Source organism: Syngnathus acus, chromosome 6 (assembly GCF_901709675.1).
Source record: "Syngnathus acus chromosome 6, fSynAcu1.2, whole genome shotgun sequence".
In the NCBI taxonomy this organism is placed as follows: Eukaryota; Metazoa; Chordata; class Actinopteri; order Syngnathiformes; family Syngnathidae; genus Syngnathus; species Syngnathus acus.
Window position 1 is genome coordinate 11421173 of NC_051092.1, and position 12261 is coordinate 11433433.

General features: G+C 43.7%; 2 protein-coding genes across 2 annotated transcripts; both read left to right on the top strand.

The window, feature by feature from the left end:
• The first annotated feature begins 4261 nt into the window (after positions 1–4261).
• On the top strand, positions 4262–8821 carry LOC119124358 (flocculation protein FLO11-like). Its single transcript, XM_037254255.1, has 2 exons — positions 4262–6982; positions 7471–8821. The coding sequence occupies exons 1-2, from the start codon at positions 4339–4341 to the stop codon at positions 8187–8189; spliced, it is 3363 nt and encodes a 1120-aa protein (XP_037110150.1). The 5' UTR covers positions 4262–4338; the 3' UTR covers positions 8190–8821.
• A 134-nt stretch (positions 8822–8955) lies between these two features.
• On the top strand, positions 8956–12256 carry fam185a (family with sequence similarity 185 member A). The gene is made up of 9 exons (XM_037254260.1): positions 8956–9241; positions 9329–9761; positions 9969–10078; positions 10189–10278; positions 10524–10662; positions 11296–11337; positions 11425–11520; positions 11771–11905; positions 12035–12256. The coding sequence occupies exons 1-9, from the start codon at positions 9203–9205 to the stop codon at positions 12145–12147; spliced, it is 1197 nt and encodes a 398-aa protein (XP_037110155.1). The 5' UTR covers positions 8956–9202; the 3' UTR covers positions 12148–12256.
• Positions 12257–12261: the final 5 nt, after the last annotated feature.

The following is a 12261-nucleotide window of genomic DNA, read 5'->3' on the forward strand; positions in this document are numbered from 1 at the left end:
TCTGGCTTTCCTGTGTATGGAGTTTGCATGTTGTGCTTGCCTGGGCCTTGTCTGGTTATTCTAAATCATCAGTATTTTTTAATGATTGTCTATATGTGCCCTGTGATTGGCTGTCGACCAGTTTAGGGTGTATTCCACCTTTCTTCCATAAATCAGCTGGGATAGGCTACAGCTCGCCTGCTCCTTAATGAGGCAAGGCTATAGAAAACAGATGAATGGATGATTGCCATATATTAAACTAACCCTGGCTAATCAGGCCATAGCACCCATCTAGTATTACCATATCCTTACCCTTGACATCCTAATTTTGGAAAATTAATGTCCATCATCAATGTCCTAATGGAATGCAGGTATTTAGGTTAGTGACTGATTGATGGGCCGACAAGGTTTTATCCGGAGTTTGCTCATCACAGCTAATCCATTCCAGATGTGACGGGACACATCCAGTTGTTTTTAGGCGACGGGTAAAAGTCATCTTGACACATGGAGAAAGAATGTCCTGTCTTATGAAGCATCAAGTGAATATGAGTGTGTGACAAAAGACAAAAAGATGAGTTGGGATACAGAAGTGATCCATGGGATGAAGACAGATATGAGCCTGTAATTGATCTAGGTAGATCGCAAGCTTTTTTTCAACAATATCACTTGGATGGAGATTAAGTGGTCTCCCTGCTTGTCTGGACCAACGAACTGTCAGAACAAATGGTCAGATGTTTGCTTTATTGGCGAGGGAGCACATTGTTTACACCAGCCGGGACAGAGAGTGGGCCAAGGCGACTCGCTCGGGGAAATTCAAAACAGTGTTCACAAGGAGGGCACCTTGAGGACGACAACCTGCTGTCCATAAATGGGTAAAAGCCTAGAGAAGAAGCTGTTCTGAAGAATGATCCACGACCACACTCTGGTATAAGCACCCATTTCAATAATACAATTGTATTCCATCCATCCATCCGTCCGTCCATCCGTCCGTCTGTCCGTCCATCCATCCATCCATCCATCCATCCATCCATCCATCCATCCATCCATCCATCCATCCATCCATCCATCCATCCATCCTTCCATCCATCCATCCATCCATCCATCCCACTGAACTTTTCCCTAATGTTCACTCGATGAATGGCAGGTTGCCTGAAGATCCTAAATTTTCCATAGATATGAATGTCTTTATGTTCCCTGCATTTGGCTGGCAACCAGTCCAGGGTGTTCTGCGTTAACAGTGAAATGAGGATGAGCGCTAGAAGAAACGGTTGGATGGGACAGTGCCCTAGGGACAGCCATCTCCCAAAAGTGTAAACATTTCTGTAGCACATTTTGTCATTGTATATTAAAGTGCTGAGGTGTGTGGATGTGTTCATGGTTTTACCGACCAACAGTTGTCAAACAAGCACCTGACTGTATACAAGCCTGGAATGTTATTTAAGAACAGTGGTGCGTTGGCTTACAAATACATGCTTAATTCTATCTCAAATACTTGGGTCTCAAATCATCATTTCCCCATGAAATGAATGTGAATGGCATTAATTTGTTCCAGAAAAAAAAAAAAAAACTCAAATTATTTTTTTGTAACATGTTTTTTTCAATAAAAAAAATGGCACTCTACAGAAATGTAGTTTATAAAAACATATACAAATGACTTGGTTGTAAAGAATTAGACAGTTTGTGCATCATGGTTTTATGCTTTAATTCAATGGATATGGTGCAGTTCAAGGATGGAAAATTTCTTCATAGAGGGCCACATAGGACCCCACTCTTTCTAACCAGTTGCATGACAAAAACGACTATTTTTTAAAATATCCACTTGATGTTCCATTTAAAAGAGTGCGTTTCCCACACTCGAAGCCAGATTCCTTTGTCATTATTAAAAAGACAGCTGAAAAATGTCTCCAGCCTCAATGTCGTCATAACAACCAGCCAGCCGGGAGGCAGAAAATAACAATTCAAAAGGTCAGAAGAGGTAGGTTTAAAGTTAGAGTGGTGCTCAGAGCGCAGACCTCCGCCAAGTATCATCAGTCCTATCAAAGTGCTCATCAGTACCCACCTCCTGCATATTTTGTGCGTAAGCTCACACGTTATACAAGTAGAAATGAATGAAAACAACCAAAAGATCCGATGTCGCAATGTTAACACAAGTGGAAAAACACATTCCCTGGATCTGCACCATTAGCCGGATCCCCACCAAAATTTTATGGGTTCCTCTTGGCCGGTGCACTACTCCTTCACGTGTTGTGGCAAAGGCCTGAGTTTTTTTTCTCTTCTAGAAATCCCCCGAACAAACACACAAATAAGTGAGTGATAAAATCATAACGTTGCTGGGCGGAGGTGAGGAGACCAGTAAAATGCTTTAACAAAACACTGGGACAGAAATACACAGTGAGCTTAGCAACCCACAAGAGAGGCTCCCCTCATCTCATTGCTACGCTAAGAAGAGCAATTAAATTCTAGCTAAATCAAATCTAATTAAATAGCTAATACATATTGAGCTCAGCAAATCACAAGAGAAACAGCCTGTTCTCTACATTAATAAAAACAGTAAATTCAAACTAATTCAATTAAATTGAACTGTGAGTTGAGTAACCCACAGACTTCTCATGACAAATGTCTACTACATGAAAGAAAAGAAAATCTAACAAAAATATTAAAGTAAATTAAAAAAATTCTTTTATTATCAACAATACAGTGAGTTTGGCAAACCACATGAGGCTGCTTACTCTACATTACTCAAATAAAATGAACTCAAACAAAATTAAACAAAATCCATCCGTCCGTCCGTCCATCCATCCAATTTGTCCTACGTTTTTGCCGTTGTTGGTTTGTAACCACACAAAAAATGGACATCCATGCGCTCTAGCTTGCAATTTTCCACAACGAGGAGAATATGCAAACTCCACACAGTAAAGGTTGGAGGTGGCATCAAACCCACAACCTCTGAACTGTGAGGCGGACGTACTAACAGTGGTCCACCGTGCTGCCGTATCAAATATATTTTTGGGTATAATTTTGTTTAATTGCAGTGGGCACTCCAGTTTCCATACCGAACAACCATCCGCATTCGCACTCACACCTAGGGGCAATTTGGAGTGCCCAATTGGCCTACCAAGCATGTTTTTGGGATGTGGGAGGAAACCGCAGTGCTCGGTGAAGACCCACGTGGGCACAGGAAGAACATGCAAACTCTACACAGGGAGGGTCGGAATCGAACCGGCACCCTCCTAACTGTGATGCGGACGTGCTAACCAGTGCGCAACCGAGCCGCCCTAAACAAAGCTAAATAGAGTGAAATTAAACGATACGGTGAGCAAACCATCAGTAACTCATCGATTCGCCACATTCAATAAAATTAAATAAAAATTAATAAAATATTTAATACAATAATATTCAAATCAAAGGATGACTTGACTATCTCTACATGAGTTAGATACAATAAAGACTGTACTTCAATAGATTTAAGAAATGACCTTTTTTAACCTGACATCTTTTCCATCTTTAAAAAAAAAAAAGATGACACAACCAACAAGCAATCATTAAAAATGATTACATGAAGTAAGTCTCACGTGTCACATCTGCAAGTGTGACACAAATGCATATATCTTCTACTCTGATCACATTTGCATTACAGCATGCAGTGAGAATGTTTCTTGAGCGCTCTCATCCATTACACAATGTGATCCTCATTAGTTACAGTGCATGATATATTAAACACCACTCACTGTTAAATGACAGATTTTTTTAACCTTAAAAAGGAGACTAGGATCATTGTGACATATAACCTGCACAACTGAATAAAATATATTCTAAAGTGGGGAAATCAAAATAAACAAATGTGATAATGATTGCACAAGTGCGCACACCCTCTTTAACTGGGGCTGCGGCTTTTCTCAGAATTAATCCCAATCAAATTCGTGTTAAATGGAAGTCAGCACATACCCGCCACAATTTAAAGTTCCTCTGATTAAAGCCAAATCAATTTTTGATGTCCTTAGTAGACTTTCTTTGACATTTCCCTGTCACAGATTTTTACCAATTGCAGAAGGTATTTTCCAAAACAAAGACTGTTCTGTACAATCTCAATAATAATTCCCTTGACATCTCAGATAATCTTTCATAATAAGTGTGAGAACAGACTGTAGCCTGCTGTTACTCAGTGTTTTCCAACCTGTTTCCATCAACAAAAAAAGCTTGGATCTCTTTTTCTCTCTCAGTGGACTTAAAAGTGCTATCAAACCACCCCACCTCCTTCAGTTGTCTTCTCCCGCCCACCTTGCCGCCTCCTCACTGACCGACTGAGGTGGCTCTATTTTAAACCTCTCGGCTCTCCTCCTCTCACTCTTGTGACTCGAGATGAAGTTGACAGCACTGTACACATTTTTGACTTTGTTGGCCTCCTCCACCCTCTCTTGGGAGGGGAACGATGGATTGGGGCAATGCGTTGGCACCGTGCGGGCCAGGGGGCCATGCGGACTTGGGCGGACGGGGTGCCCCTATGTCTTGAGCTTGCCGCCGATGACTGTGCACCTGCCGGAGCAATTCCGGGAGCTGGAAAAGCTGGTGAAGGATTTACAGACACTGAAGGACGACGTGGACCAGCTGCGGAAGATGTGCGGCGACTGTGGGAAACACCAAGAGAGCAGGTATGGTGAGGAGGGACACTCTCAAACACAACGTTTAGGACAGAGAGATTTGGAAGATGGAGATGGGCAGGACAAGACAATACTGAAGGAAACAGTTGGAAAAGTTGAGATGGGAGAAAGCGAACGCGCCGAAGATCATGAAGGTGAAAAAGAGAGTCAAGATCATCAAATGTGGCCAGATGAAACAAATGCCATGGAGAAAAAGACGCATATAAAGAAGGCGCAGGACCGTGGGAGGCAGGATCAAGAGAAGATTTGGGAGGAGAAGAAAGAGGAAATGGAAAAGGGGATAAATGCAGGGCAGAGTAATGAGAAACTAAAACAGACTGAAAACAGAGGGCTTGCGGACAAAAGCAAGTCTATAAAAAAAGATGAGGAGGTAGTAGTTGAAAAGAAAGATGGAGGAATAGGGAGTTTGAAAACAGAGAGAGGAAAGGAAGTAGAGAACGTGCAGAGAGACAGCAATGGAGAGTCGGCATCCAGAAAAGCCACTCAGACGACAGACTTTGTTTCAATCAGCCCGACTCCTGCATTGACGTTTATCTCAGCTCAAAGGCCGGAGCTTGTAGACTTGGATGAGACCGAAAGGATCACGTCATCTCTTCCAACTCTTCCCTTCTCCAGTTCCACTTCCAATTACTTACCAGTTATTAATACAAGAAGAACCCAAACAACTTTGTCTGATTCAAACACCATAAGGAATCAGTTGGATGTAACAAGTCCCCCAAGATCGAGTTCAACCTCCAACTTTCTTCATCACAGTCTTCACACAACAATTTCACCTGAAGCCACAGAAAGCAGCAGCAGCAGGTGGCCAAGCACCAACACCGGCTTGAAGCACCGACCAGGCCTGAAAACCAAGACGGCGGGAAAGCATACACCTGGAATGAAGCCTGATGCAAACGACAAGCCAAAGGACTTCAAGCATGACCGTAAAGTGGACATTAAAATCAAACAAAAAACAGCTCCACAAAAAAACAAAGCAGAGATTAAATTGAAACCTGGCAACGACACTAAAAGGTTTCACGTTCAAAGAGCTGATAACAGGACAAGTGATCCTCACGGCAAAACCCAAAAACCCAAACATGGTCAAGACAGGACGACTAATCTGCTGCAGGTAGCAACTGATCAACACGGACGATCTGCAACCAACGCAGAACCCAAATCAGAGCAAATCCCAACTTTAAATAAAAATGTCAAACCTAACAAAAGACCTGTTCCTGTTAAAACCAGTAAAACTGACCAGAAGCCAAAACCTGACAAAAAGTTAAAAACTAATACAACAGACAAATTTGATCAAAATAAAGCAAAGCAACACTTCCCACCAGATTCTAAAAAAAGACAAAAACTGAAGGAAATTCATTCTAATTCTACGGGGAACTCTGAGTCAGAAACCACATTTACAGCTAATCCCAATCGAAGACTGGAGTCGAGCCAGAAAATACCCATTATTAACAGAAAGGCCAAAGCTGGTCAAGTGCCGAAACTAAACCAAAAGCAGTCCCAGGCTGCAAGAGACCAAAATGGTAAAGCTAACTTGAAGCCTACAGCCAACCAAGTCCGTCTTGATCCTGACCGTCAATCTGTGTCGACTCAAAGTCCTGGTGAGGAGTCCGATAACAAATCTCAACTCAGGTCTCTCTCAAGTGACAGACCACCAACCAGATTGATGCCGGAGCCAGGAGCAACACCAACTGAACCAAATCAGAACACCACAACCCCCAAACCTCAGCAATGGATTAGGACAACAACCAGTAATTTCCATAATGCTCACGTTCCACCTACTCCTAGTCCCGTTTCACAAACGGCTGTGGTGACGCATTCCCAAGCAGACACAAAGTCCAAACCCAGCACAACAAAACCCATCACTCCAAAAACCTTCAAGGGCCTAAGCAGGCTCCCGGTGGGACTAAACAGCGAGGGGGTGTCTGATCTGAGGCCACAATCAACAGGGAAACCTTCATCAATTCCAAAATCAACACAACCAATCGTGACTCACAGTGTTATTCCGAGCACTAATCCAGGCTCCACAAAGACAAATCTGCATGCTCGAGCTGATGCAGCAGACCTGCAGAAGACGATCCAACCCCTTTCCCCTACTGTCCAGACCACCACCAGCTCTGACTTCAGCTCAACAACTACTACTACTACTACTCACCCCGAGGCCCGGCCGGTTGCTGAATCGTCGACGTCAAGCGCTCGCGAGCTGCGTGTGAAAATCAAGCAGGTGGCTGCCGCGTTCTTCAACGGCAGCCAATTGGGCCCAAATGGAAGGCATTCGAAAGATTTGCCAGAACGGAATGAGGGGGAGAGCAGGCCAGCCAGCGGGTCAATGGTGCTGATACCATCTGAAGGTCAGAGATACAAATTTTCAAGTCATACCATCTGCTTAGATTCACATTAGTGTGTATCCCAAACCAAAAAATAAAGTATTTATGTATATTCTGTAAGATTAAAAGCAAGCATCTATTCAATGAATCACATGTACATATTGTTTTTAGATTGCTACAGCCCAGCTTTATGTTGGAGGTAATACATTTTTGGAATTTTGAATTCATTGTAGAATTCGGAATGACCTATGACCCTGTAGCTCTCGAGAGAATATCGGCATCTGCACTGAGCAGCACCAAAAGCCCAACTCCACATTCAGAACCCCCCAAAAAAATCGGACAATCTTTAAAGCAGTTTTGACTTTAGGATCAGTTGTGTACTTTCCTAAATGAGGCTTTTTGCTTCTGGGAGGTAATCATCTTTAGTCATCACTGCGGTATGAATACAAAATGAAGACCCCTGCCAATAAAAGACAAGCTTGTGATTGGTGGTGCCATCAAATGTTCCTCAGGTGCAGTTTCTGCGTTGAGGAGGGACTGCTCAGACCACCAAGTCAGAGGGCGGGCTATGAAAAGTGGCATCTACCGCGTGACTCCGGACCTCCATACCGGCAGAAGTTTTCCAGTCTTGTGTGACATGGAGGTACAGGGTGGAGGATGGACCCTCCTGCAGCTCCGACAAGACGGCAGCGTCAGCTTCAACCGCACCTGGGCCGAGTACCGATCGGGCTTTGGGAAGCTACTGAGCGGAGGGGAGTTCTGGTTGGGGAATGAATATATCCACCTCTTGACCCGGGGCCGGGACATGACACTGCGGGTGGAGCTGCAAGACCTCTCTGGGGTGGCAAGGTATGCAGAGTACGAGCACTTTAGAGTGGCGAGCGAAAGGATGCGCTACAGGCTGACAGTGGGGGGTTATTCCGGAACAGCGGGAGATGCGCTTCGCTTCAGCTCCACCTACGACCACAACAATCAGGCCTTTACCACCCCAGACCGGGACAATGATCGCTACCCATCTGGGAACTGTGGGGCTTACTACAGCTCCGGTTGGTGGTTTGATGCATGTATGGCAGCAAATCTCAATGGAAGGTACTACTTTAGGAAGTACAAAGGGGTACGTGATGGGATATATTGGGGAGCCTGGCACAATATCTCCACTGAGTACTACCTCACAAATGAAAGGCATTCTTTTAAAACAGTCAAGATGATGATTCGGCCAAAGGGATTTTGATCATAAATGTATGATTGTTATGCACTACTTGAAAATAAGTTCTGGATATTGGATGAAATGGAAGGATGGACCCCCAAAAACAGTTCAGCTAGCATTCAAACATTTACAAGTAAATTAATTAGCTTTTTAGGCTCATCTTGAAAGGTCTACCAAAAGCTCAACAGTCAGAACTTTTTTTTTGAGTAATGTATCAATCTCGACAACTGTCATTTTGCACTCTTTTATATTAACTCAAGGCAAAAATAGTACTCAAGCACAAACCTGCTGGCCTCTTTGGCGCACTGCTGCCGCCTAGTGGAAAACCTTATTTCTACAGTAAATTGTGTGCTGACGTAAAGGGAGCCCTCGGTTTAAATGGACTCAATGGAGTATAAATAAAAAAGAAAAATATTGAGTATGGTGGCAACTGAGCGTGAACCGAGCATGTGATAATTGAGGGTGTAGTTAATGTTGTTTACAGATAATATGCCTTCCATTCATTGTGGCTCTTTTATATTCAAACCAAAGTGCAATTTATTGTAACTAGTTATTTTCTTCTATTGATGCTTGAAAATATTTAAAAGGTAAATGGACTTAAACGTTTGTACTTTTCCTTCTATTAAAAAACCCTGCAAATTAAAGCGGAACATAAATGAACGAAGTTTGGTTTTGTTCTTCGAATACTATGTGTTCGTTTAAAAAGGCAATTATTTTATTTTTAACTATAACAAGTGCTATGGACTCCTTTTCGTGGTTCTTCATAATAAGCACATTCAATAAACACAGAGAGAAACCCATTTTGACATCAGCATCAATATTTCGGTGCAGACATGCAATAATAAACACTGGTCGCCAGCCAATCGCAGGGCGCATACATCGTTATCGTATTTACTATCTACATGTAGTTAACATTAAGAAACTCGCGCTTCTGTCTACCTACATAATTAAATAACTTTGTAGATAGATAGTTGCGGAAATAGCTACCGACCTATCTAGCCAAATCGTCACCTACCGGTTTAGCAACCTAGCAAGCTATGCGGCTAGCGCCACGCGGAAGTCTGCTTACGTCATCAGTAAGTATTCAACTTGACAGTTGTTGTTGCCAATGGCAGCCTCTGTCAACTGAGAATGTCTGACAACCGTAAATGTATAAATTAAAGACCATGCTGTTGTGGAGCACGCCAGCTTTGCGGGTCGGCCTCGGACTCTTTCGGACCGCCAACTGCCTTCGGACCCCCCGGCGTTGTCCTCGCCAACAGCGGTCTCTCTTCACGTCTTTTGGTGGCAAGTTAGCCAGAGAGGACATCGATGGCGAGGCGAGCCAGCGTCCACCGCTGCGGGAGTGGAGTTTGGAGGTCAGCCCCTTCAGCACGGTGCGGACACGCCTGGGTTGCAGCATCTCCGTCCGGGCCCTGGACCCGCACGCGTTTCCCGACGCAGACCGAGCTTTCGTCGTGCTCCACGGAGGGGTGCAGGGGAAGAACTTGGACGACTTCTGTGTCCACTACGATGGCAACGGAAAGGAGCTACTTATCTCCACCGAGAGGGCTGACACCAGCTTATCTGTCCATTTGTCTGTACCCATAAAGAGCAGTGAGTTCACAATTCAACAATGTACAATTAAATGCAAATGTTTTGCACTTATTAAAAAATGCAGCGTATTACGTGAAAAGTTAAAAAAAAAAAAACTCTGCACTGTACCCGAAAAGCAAATGATGACTTCTGTGTTGGTGTAGGTTACTTCTAGATTAAGACACGTGTTGATTTGTCTCAGTTTCAAATTGTGTGCGTGTGTCACAGATCTCTTCATAAGCACCTACGCCGACGGCAACGTGCAGGTGAAGAACATGGAGTGTGACATCTGTAAGGTGCACACAGAGAAAGGCGACTGCTCACTGCATTCAGTCAAGGTCAGTCAGCGAGGGCACAGCACACTCACTGGGGACACTTTATTAGGTGTACCTGCAAAAACCAATAGAACCCATAACACTTCTTACTAAAGTTGTGGATTGTACCTCAGGGCCATCTGGTGGAGGTGCACTCAGGTGGCGATGTCACAGGTGAGGGTACCATCCATGGCAATGTAGACATCAGCACCTTTGGCAAGGGTGTAAGTATCACACAGCACAGATTCATTTGAGTAAAATTTTAATTTTGTTTTACGAAATTGTGTTCATTTACTTCCAACAGTCTATTCTCTTCAATTTCATAGTTTCTCTTGGTTTCTCTGCTCCCAGCACATGTATGTCATAATCATCCCTGGAAATAACCGAACACTAGGGGGCAGCAGTAGCCTTCAAATCTACACGACTACACACTGTTTCTCTTTGCCTGTGTTGTGCATGTGGTCTCCAGGCAGTGCGTGTCAAGAAGCTGCAGGGCACCAAGATGAAGGTCTCCACAGAGCATGGCGCCCTGGCGGTCAAGGCCATCTATGCTGAATCGAGCTGTATCTCTTCCTGCACGGGGAAGGTGGAACTGGGACTTTTGCACGGTGATCTGAACACTTTGGGGTGTCTGACTGGGTGATTGGGTCCTATTATGACTGATGCCTTGACTTACAAATTAAGGGTATTCAGAGTTATGAGCTGTTGCTTGGGAGAATTGTTGGCTTGTTTGTTTGCTTCAGTCATTCACCCAAAATGGCTGACTTTCTCTGCTACTTGGAGCATGGGTCCCCGTGACGTTTTTGTGTGACCAGTTATGAAAGATATGGCGACCCAATTTCATGTCAATTTGTGTCAGGGGGCTTATTTTTTTCTAATCTTCCAGAGACTGCTACCTGAATTTTGGGTTAGATTTTATTTGGTCTTTTTTAAACGTAACTTTCCAGTAAGAAATGATAAACATTCTTCAATGAATAAGGAGGTGGCATCCCAACTGAGCATCAATGTAAAAGATTTTTGCATTGGATCTTATGAGCTATTGCAGGAAACAAATGTATGTTCCCTAATGTATTTGTTGGAAACTAGGAATGTAGTCTCTGTCAGAGCAGAGAAAAATAATGCGTCACCCATTCAGAATGTGAATCTCTGTTCCTGCGAGGCACATCTTGGAAACAATTATCTTGTTTACTTGCACTATTGTCACAAAGCTGCACTGACTTTCTGCTCTAATCCGTCCAAAGGTGACGCCACTGTGAAGAACATGTCGGGCCATACACGCATAGGTAAACATGATCTGATGGCAGCATACGATGGAATGTCTTGAACTAGGGATCTAATGTGATTTTCTTTTTTTTTTTGCTTTTTGTAAGATGGCTCCAATGGCCTCTTGAAGGTTTCCTCTCAAAGTGGAGACATCGATGTGTATGTGGGAGATGGAGCCAGCTCGGAAGTACTCAGCCAGGAAGGTAGGAATATGCAAATTCATATATGCAAATGAACATGCAAATGCGGGATGTACTGTACCATGGAATGGGACCTGAACTCCATTTGTATACCAGAAGCAAGTGTTATGATAGTAAGGCAAATATGTGTAGCAGTGGTGTGCCTTGGGAGTCAAGCACTAGTACTTACTATTTAACTCTTTGTTTTTTTGGTACCCTATGTGTGGCGTGTGCCTCGAAAGGGCTGTAGCATTTCGTCTGTTTCTTACCGTAGGAGCAGTGTGCGTCCGCGTCCCATCTTCATTACGAGCTGAGGTGGAGCTCTGTGGATCCATGGTTGACGTCAACCATGATGTTACGTTGCACCAAGTCCAGGAGAACGTCACTCAAAACCAAACTCGAGTCACTGGTGAGAGCATAGTAGACATTTTTGTATTCTGTTACAAAGACAAAAACATTTTTACCAATGGAGGTCCCAGCTCATATAGTACACCGTGTGAACCAACCTTGACATTCTTTCAATCTCCATCTCTCTCAGGATACATAAACTCCGATGGCCCAGTGGGGCAGCGGATCAGAGTAACCACGGAAAGAGGCTCGGTCAGTCTGAGGACACAAAGCTGGTTGCAGTCTCTGAAGCTGGGAGGCTGAAAAGTTACATTGTGCAACCGGAGTGCCACTCAGAGACAATTACACTTCACACATTGAATATCACTCATTATCACTGTGAAGACCTGGAAATAAATACATTTGTGCAGTATTAAA

Excerpts from the sequence above, each read along its gene's own strand:
- LOC119124358 (XM_037254255.1), top strand. The coding sequence starts at position 4,339 with ATGAAGTTGACAGCACTGTACACATTTTTGACTTTGTTGGCCTCCTCC. Across the intron at positions 6,983-7,470 it reads GGTGCTGATACCATCTGAAG|GTGCAGTTTCTGCGTTGAGG; the intron begins GTCAGAGATACA and ends AATGTTCCTCAG.
- fam185a (XM_037254260.1), top strand. The coding sequence starts at position 9,203 with ATGCGGCTAGCGCCACGCGGAAGTCTGCTTACGTCATCA. Across the intron at positions 9,762-9,968 it reads GTCTGTACCCATAAAGAGCA|ATCTCTTCATAAGCACCTAC; the intron begins GTGAGTTCACAA and ends CGTGTGTCACAG. Across the intron at positions 11,338-11,424 it reads GTCGGGCCATACACGCATAG|ATGGCTCCAATGGCCTCTTG; the intron begins GTAAACATGATC and ends GCTTTTTGTAAG.